This window comes from Bombus impatiens, unplaced genomic scaffold (assembly GCF_000188095.3).
Source record: "Bombus impatiens unplaced genomic scaffold, BIMP_2.2 scf_0478, whole genome shotgun sequence".
NCBI lineage: Eukaryota > Metazoa > Arthropoda > Insecta > Hymenoptera > Apidae > Bombus > Bombus impatiens.
The window spans coordinates 1,542,091-1,550,907 of record NT_176897.1 but is presented as its reverse complement, the minus strand read 5'-3'; the positions used below and the strand labels follow the sequence as shown (position 1 = coordinate 1,550,907).

Below are 8,817 nucleotides of genomic sequence, written 5' to 3'. Positions count from 1 at the left end.
CCCCGAACGACGAGCCGTAATAGTCGTTTAAGATCCAGGCAATCGAATTTTAGTTCTCTCGCGGCGGAACGCTCGATTCCCACGACGACGTTATCCCCTGGATCGAATTTCGCGGTATTGGCGATATCGGCGTTTTTCAAGATCGGTCCACCTGCAAAGCCGACGCTTCCGCCGTTCGATCGATTATAAATCGGCCGCTGCTTTCATCGAAATAGTTATCCGCTGGAACAGAAAGTCCGAATCGGGCCGAATTGTTTAAAGTTGGAGGGAGAAGAGGGCGGCGAAGCGTTTCCGGTTTCGTTTTTTGGCCACGTACGCGCGGGATTTTGCTCGAATCGAAATGATTTATCGCGGAGATCGCGTTGGAAGATCCGATCCGCGCTCGGCCCGTTACGCGAAACAAAGCAAAAGAAAAAAGGTGGCGCGCATACCAGTGGACCAGAGGAGAAAAGTGGAGGGAACGGGTCCGCGATGAAAATTTTCAGCGGCAAAATTCTACCACCGATTTGAATCGAAAGCCGAGCGTGACGCGCACCCTTTGTTCGCCACCGTTGTCCAAAACAAAACGCTAGGAAAGTCTCCCACGATTTATCGCTCCGATGCGTGTATTTTATTCCCCTGCGAGGCATAAAAATATAGGAAAATTGTATTTCACCGGATTGCGTGCTTAAAATATACGCGCCTCTACACGCGTGCGCGTGCAAACAGCAGACAAACACACACACACACACACACATATACACACGTACTTACATACGTGCGTATTTTTTCAAGTTTCGGTTACCCGATATCGGGCGTCGTATTTATTTTACCATAGTGGTAATTCAATCGCGAGTAATCGACACGCTATTGGCCCTGCCATACGTATTTCATTTACTTTATACGTATATCTGAATGAATGATTCGAGGCGCGCGGCTCGTTACCGTCGAGCGAACCGCGAAATCGCGCCGACTTTGCGTTATTTTCGCAAAATGATTTGTTTGGTCGCGCCTATTCCACGAACGGATTATCTCTTATTTATGCCGGTGTGGCGTAATCGACGAACGGTCTGATCCAACGGAATAATCGAAGAAGCGATCGCGGAAGAGCAAAAAATAATGTGGGTCAGAGGGGAGATAGAAGCAAAGTATGCGCGTATAATTCACATTCGAGGTTGGTGCGCGGGAGACGATGTAAAATATGCAAACGTATGCGGTTCCTTTATTTTTCGCCGGCGCGAACCGAAGAGGAGAACGACGGCAAAAGACGAACTCGAAAAGCGATTATTCGAGGGCGATCTGAGATTTTCCTTTAAATAAACGGAAAATATATCCGACGGTAGACAATACGTCGATGTTAAGTTAATGGTTTACGGTGCGATTAATTTTAATCGGAGTGTTCTCGTCGCAATTTATATTTTGAAACGCGTATCGCTGTGACAACAACGATGGACAATGAAATTGTTTTAGACGGTAATTTTGTCACGACAAACAAACCGTGTTTACACGTTGATATTCCATGTTAAACAGATTATACGCGAAGCGAATCAAATCTATCCCTTTGAATCAACCAGGAAGTTAAACTCGGCAAATGAAATGAAAATATCGGAGGATGAATTTAACGTAAATTGTCAAAGAAAGTCGAGTTTGTGGGATATCGTGTAACGGGAAGGTTAATGACGATCACGTTGAATATGTAGAAAACGAAGAACTTTTTTTTATTATGTTCGTTGTGTCGCGAGACTTGGCGATGTCGTCGTGTCTGCATTTACAAATCTAGTCGCAAGCCATCCATTCGATTCGATCTTTCTCTTACTCGTTCGTACAAGTACATCGCACTCTTTCCTTTTTCTTCCTTATTCTCTCACGCACGCACGCACGCACGCATGCTTCCTTTTTATCTCTCCATACGCTTTATTCCGTACAATTTTTATTCGACCACGTCTTTTTCTTTTACCGAAATCCGACGAAAGTTCGCGTCGATTTGGATCGCTTGCGAAACAGCCCGCGGAAAAGAAGATCGAAAGGGTTTTCGTTTCAAAGGTATAAAATTTACAAAAGACGATCTCGAGCAGTCGTGCGTGAATCAGCTAGTCCGCGACCAATGGCAGTGACCGTGATCGATGCAACGAGATCCATGTTAAACGAAATCTCTTCTTACCGATCCCGGTTGACGCGAGAATCCAATCTCTTCTTCTCGTTGTTCTATAGTTACGTTCGATAGATTCCTCTCGCGGTAATTCCTTCGTGACGAATCATCTCGGAATACGAGTTTCGTTTCAAACACGTCTCATAGTATCGGCATGTTTCTCGTTTCGCCGCGAAATATTTTCGATCTTTCTTTCGGGGCGATTTTTCCATTTCCATCGACATCCGTTCTTTACATCTACCGGTTGTAAGTGCGATATGTTCCAACGGATAGTAACTTATAATATGTTATTTATAATATATATATATATATATATATATATATAATCTATATTTATAATACTTTGCCGTTCGAATGTTCTTATCGAGCTACGTATATGTATACATCGTATATGTATACGCGTTACGCGAGCGCGTATACGATATATGTATATAAATATGCGTTTGACACGCATAATCTCGTCGTTGGGATAATTTCTACTATCGTTTCCACCGTTCTTCCGCGTTTCTCTATAAATCATCGAATGTAATTATCTAGATAAATCTGAGAGACGAAAGCGTCGGCCGAATCGATTCGCGACTCACACGCCGACAAATATCAATCCTCGTAACGTCCCACTCGATATTCGCTCGATTCGCTCGACCCTTTCCGATTATGCACTTTCACGCTACAGTTTCCGAGGACCGTCGATAGGAATGTTAAAAAATCGAGTCTCCTGATAGGTCGACGGGTACGAGAGCTACGCGTACCGTTTAAACAACGCGAAATTGTACGTTTAAATGCGCAGATCGAACGATCGTTCGCAAGGGGCGATCACAATTTTCCAGGTTACCTTGGGAAACCTTCCAAGGAGTGGTATTCGACTATCGCGAGAACGATTCTCGCGGCAATTACCTTCTTCTTCGATCTTGAAACCGAATCGCCGTTTCATAATTATTACTCTTTCGCTTGTTTTCGTCGTTGTCGAAATGAAATAGAGCGGACGCGAGCTATCGCGAAACCGGGCAAGAAAAGCGCGTTATTTAACGAGCACACTCGACGATTCTCGACGAATGGCCGATTAATTTCGAGCAGTCGGACGCGCGTTGCTCTCGCAAGCGAATTTGAAAAATACAATTTCTCGGCCGGGTTAAGCTGCCATAAAAAATCGTCCATTTCGGAATATGCATATCCCGGTGAAGCATCTAACCGGCGTCGCACCTGCGGATCCCCATTTTACAAGAGCAATTTAATCGGATGCTTCTGATCCTTAACCCAGCTGCGCTCGCGCTCGGTTCGCTCGCCAATTCGTGGAGAGACGAGGTAAAAGTAGAAGAAACCAGCTGGGCTCCGTGAGCAAACTTTTCTCTTCGCTGTGACTCTGTACCTTAACTTTTATTAATTGTTCTTAACGTTGAGAATAATCGTCGATCGTAGAACTTGGTCGTTGGTGCACCATGTAATCGGTAAGATCGGTTAGTCTACGAATCGTTCGGTAAACGAGTCGACCGACGAACATTGTAACTGCATACGTATTCGCTGTTCGTCGCTTAGGAGATGACATTTCAAACGTTCGACAATCTATGGTTAGACCACGGATATTTATGCAGATTCGTATCTTGCGGACGTAGATAATTCGTCAAATTTTTCGTATTTTATGCATGTTCTTGCTCGAAATAAACGCATCAAAGTCCGCAGTTTATAACGATCGTATCTGTCGGAAATAATCGATTAGACCCGCGTTTCCCCAAGTACCTTGAACCGAACGACGAACAGTACGCGTGTTTCTTGCGAAATCTTTTCGCGTTACTCCGATCGAACTCGTTACAGGGATCCTTGTTGTTGGCGGAAACGTAAATTTTCATCGGACGTTGATAGATACGTTATCTCGATTTCTCGCGAAAGGAATTGGACGAGCGAACGAGAGGAGCGAGTAAATGGGAGAGGAACGATCGATCGATCGATCGGTTTTAGCGGAGTAACGCTTACATTTACGTGATCTCGCGGTCGCTTTTACGTAATGCGTCTATGTATGTACGATCAAGTACGTTGGTTACGCGCCATCTGTACCAGCTTTGTATATCCGCGTGCGTACGCGTACGCGTACATACGATGCATGCACTCGCGTGACTGTGCCTGCTAGGCCAAAGCGATCTCGCTCTCGTCGTAATAAACGTTTCTGACGTATATACGCAGACGCATAGACGGTCAGTCAGCTCGCTATAGTCGAAAAATACTGTACACGCTTTAATTACCTTTGCGAGATCTCGCAAAGATAACTTTAACGAAATAGTGGAATTCGAACTTGAACGCATCGGAATACAAAGCGGAATTTAACCGAAGAATCAGCTCCGCTTGACCTGTCGAGAGAGCGAAGTATCGACGGCGACGGTACGGATTTTGAAGGGAAATCGACTTTTCGCATTTGTGACGCGACCTTAACGAATTTCGCAAAGTTGGAGTTCCCTCGAATGGGAAAAAACGAAGATGTTTGTCGCAACGTGAAATTAAAAACTAAGCAAAGACGCGTGGCGTTGGAGGAGGCATAGCTCGAGACGAAGGCAGATAGGAGGGAATAGAAGGAAAGATTAAAAAAAAATACGACAAGATACAGGACGTGGAACAGGAACAGAGCCACGGTCGAGAAAAGATTCGGGTTAAAGAAAAGAAGCGAGGCAAGAACGCGAGAGCGAGAGGCGAAAAGGAGAGAGAGGAGCAGAGGAACGTGGAACGTAGCTCGTGTTCCGCCTTGATTCCAGATGCCAACAGGCCCTTTCGGTCCTTTATCCGGTCCGAAACAATACTCGAGCTTCCGAAAATCTTGGAAAGCGGAATAACCATCCTGGAGAACCGTGACTCGCGCAGTGATAAAGTTCCTTCTTTTCCCTTCCTTTGCTCCGCCTTTCGTTTCATTTTTCTCGCGAGGCTATATAGTTGGCTGCTATTCGAAGTTGGAGAGGCGTGTTCGTCGATCGGCAGAGGAGAGATCGTCGTCTCGCAGGTAGCTTTTGTTCCAGCTATTCAATGTTTCATGAGAACCGAAGGGCAGAAAACAAAACGCTTCTCATTATCGTGCCCACTTACGTCTCGTTCTATCCAAGATGTATGAATTATTCCTTTCTTTATACTCGTCTCGAAAGAATCGCGGTAAATATCGAACGTAACTCTCCGATTCTCTCGACGTTTCTTCTTTTTTCTCTTTTTATCGCCTTCAGTTACGATCGATTCGTAATCGCTTTCCCTTTTAACGTTCGTCGCGTCTCTTCGGATCCTCTTCCCCATCGACGAAACAAACGCGTTCGCCGCACTTGGAGACTCTTGCGCTCGAACCTCGGCGATATTATCACCGCCGAATATCTTGGGTTTTACCTAAGGTCGATGCTTTCAGCGTGTCGTTTCGTCGTTGCACGTATCGCGCTATTTTCTCAAATTCTAATTTTACGTTCGAAAGTTAAAAACAGACTGGGCGTTTACAGCTGCGTGCGAATCACGGTTTCGATATTTTTCCGTAGCGATCCCGCCTCGTATCGTAAATCATCATCAACGACCAACTATTTTCCTTGCGTGATCCGTTATCGCGCTCAAAGCAACGATGGCTATAGGAAATTCTTCTTTCGTAACGCGCTATATTTCTCGAACACGTTGATCGTCAACGGACACCCGAGGCATTATGAAAATTGATGCGATTGGATGAAACACTCGAGAAACTAGTTTTTCTGGCAGTGAATTGGACGAACGGTGGGGAGAATAAAAAAGGAGCTTGATGAAACGTAACGATTAATTCGCGCAATTAAACACGGTGGGTGCGTTGAGTTCGCAGGCTTGTTTCCAGGCTTGATAGCGTGCCATTTCTCGCGAAATGGAAATTCGAAATGCCGTTAAAGGACAGGTGTCGTGCGTAACGCGACCAATAAAACGATACAGCTTGACTGCAACATGATTAATTATGACGAATCACCGTGCCAGCTGTTTTCACAGACCTGTGTATCGTACGGTATATTCCAACGTGTTCTCCCTTTCCTTTCTACGCGCTTTACTAATTCCTTCCAAGCTGATTTTCCTATGCGACGCCGATTGGCCTCCGAAGCGTTTCGGTTTCGTTCGCTTTTTCCACGAAGGTCCGTCACGACGAAGCGGTTCGTCACGATCGATCTGCAGTTTCGGAGCGTTTCGCGACGATCTCGAGTCTGTCCCTGCCATCTCCACGCTAAGCTACGGTGCAGGTATTTTTCTCCTTTTTCCCGTGTTCCGTCTTCCCACCAACTTTTTCCCTTCCAGCCAGTTTTATTTCCATTGCTTTCTTTCGTCCTCGAGTGCGACAGCTTCCCAAGCTTACCCGTCTGCCACTCGTTCGCTCCAGCTCTTCACAGCTACCCGTCCAGTGTCGTCCTTCCAAATTCTCTCCTCTTTCCGTTTCCTCTTCTCCCTCCCTCCCCCCGTCTGTCTCTCTCTTTTTATCCGCTCGCCGCGATCCTACCACTCGTTTTTTCTACTCTCAAGCCCGCTCTTTTTCCTTCTTCGTTTATTCTTTTCTCCAGCGGACACGATCGCATTCCCCGTCGAGCTGCAGCGTTACATTTTTAAACGCTTTCGTAAAAGAGCAAAACGCGTACGCGTTTTCTTTCTCCGCCGGGCGATCCGCAGCGTCGGAGATGCCGTTGTATTTTCCAGAAAATTCCATTGTTTCCGGCGAAAACGCGCTCTTCTCTCGCTTAATTGGCCAACGGTGTTTTCCGCGCGGCGCGATTCGACCGAGGCTGGTTCAACGAATGTAAACGAGTTCACGCGCCATATTCGAGCGGCGATGGGAAAGACTTGTCAAAAGTTGTCCGAGACGTCGAAATTGGAGCACTCGAAACGTAACTAACATGGCGAAAAAGTAATCCGAGGTCGGTTACGTAGGAGATGGGTGGTTGCGTCCCGAGCGCTTTTGTTTCGTTCAGCCTTGCGGCATCGATCTTCCACATCGAGAGATAATTAAGAGACAAAAGCAGGAACAAAGTTGTCGCGCTCCAAAGAGCCCGTGTAGCCGTATCAGCCGGTATACGGATTTTCCGCGATAAGTACGACGCGTTCGAGGTTTTTGCCGCGAGAAAAGGGCCTCGGCGAATGAGAACGGATTTCACGGTTGAAGCGAAGCGAGTTGAAATAGGAAAATTCTCGCATCGAACGAGAGCGATCGGTCGAACGTTCCGCATGGGCTAGAATCCCTGACTAATTACAAACGGTTTGCGCGTGTAAGCGTTAACGAGGAATCGTTTCATGATCGTCGCGATCATTAGCCCGAGCCGCGTTAAAGCTTACGAGTTAGCTCGAAAATCGTGAACGCCCTGCGAGCGGTGCGACGCGCTACGGTTTTTTTCGGCGTTTCCATCGGTTTCTTCGTACGAGGAAAGTAGAACAGCTCGGAGGAATCTCGACGAGGACTAGCAGTCGTCTTGAGTGGAAGAGGAGTGTAAAAGCGCTGCCACACGCTCCGAGAAGTCTCCCGAAGCTGCTCCGGAACACTGTAACAGAAACGGTTTACGAACCGTTAAAACATCGAACGTCGCTTTATCTTCGACGATTACGCAAAATGTCGTGAATTTCACTTTCATATCCATTCGAGTTAAAAGCAGCGTCCGCGCGAGAAATAAGGTTCGCGGATATACCTGATCGCGCGAAACATTTTACTTCGAGATTTCCAGAGCGAGATCGTTCTACTTGACTGGCTTGGTTGGCTGTTGTGCGATAGACGGCGTTGATTCGCGAAGGTAGCCGCGAGTTTGGCATCGCGAAAGTTTTCGCACGGCCTTTCGATTCGTCGGTCGATACGCGATCATCCGAAAGATCCGAATGAAAAAAGTTAAACGAATCTCCGAGGACAGAAAGGAAGGTGGTATATCGACGAGGAAAGGTCGAGAAGGGAGCGGCGGCGACGGTTTATCGAACGTCGGCGCGTTCCACACAGGCTTACATTGTTTAAACGATCCGTCGGTTTGGAAAAATCCCTGACACCATAAAGCAACGAGTGGAGGAACCCTTCGGGCCGGCAATGAAAACTTGAAAAGTTCGTGCTTTTTCATTTTCAGCAACGGCTCGGCATCGCTGAAAGCGCAGACGATGCTGATTTCCCAGCGGGTATCGTCCATCTATAAATCTATACCCTGAGGTTGTTTAGTCGGAGCACTGGCTCGGCTGTGTGTGTGCACGCGTAGCTCAACTGCGCCACCCTGTATTTTTCATTCGACTCACCCTCGACACTGCACCCGCCCCTAACCCGTTTCTATCCTCTTTTCTACCCTCCCCTCTCCCCTTCCCGTTCCTACCCTTCGCCGCTCACCTTTTCTCCCTGGCACACGCCCCCCCTCCTCCTCAAAGCAAACTTTTATCCCGCGCAACTTTATTTCTTCCGGTCTCGTTCGGCAAACCGCGAAAACAAGGATTAGTCCGCGACCGACGGCCTATCCGCTCATCGAGAATTGTTTGTCCGGCGGTCGACCGATAAACGCGTCGTAAACGCGTCGTAAATAGGTCGCGTTTCGAATTTTAGAAACGAGGACGTTGGCTTTTTGTCGCAGAGAAGCGCTAACGAACGAGCAAAAATTTATGGGTTAACGAAATATGTAGCCTCGGAGAGAGGCGACGAGGATGCGACGAGTTAGGAGGGGAAAGAGGCGAGCGACGGTTTCAGCTTTTCTCGTCGTTGTTTTATCGCACGGGGACGGTAC

General features: G+C 47.1%; 1 protein-coding gene across 2 annotated transcripts in view; it reads right to left on the bottom strand.

Annotated features, from left to right (window-relative positions):
• The window catches only part of LOC100747292, an 89,984-nt gene that overhangs the window by 19,767 nt on the left and 61,400 nt on the right, over window positions 1-8,817 (bottom strand). Inside the window, exon 3 of one of the 2 annotated variants that reach the window (XM_012387476.3) lies at window positions 5,034-7,614. The exons of the other annotated variant lie outside the window; for it this stretch is intronic. Within the exon in view, the coding sequence (XP_012242899.1) occupies window positions 7,534-7,614 (81 nt within the window). The 3' untranslated portion in view covers window positions 5,034-7,533. Of the gene's footprint in view, window positions 1-5,033; window positions 7,615-8,817 lie in introns of those variants that run through there. 2 annotated transcript variants of the gene reach the window in all.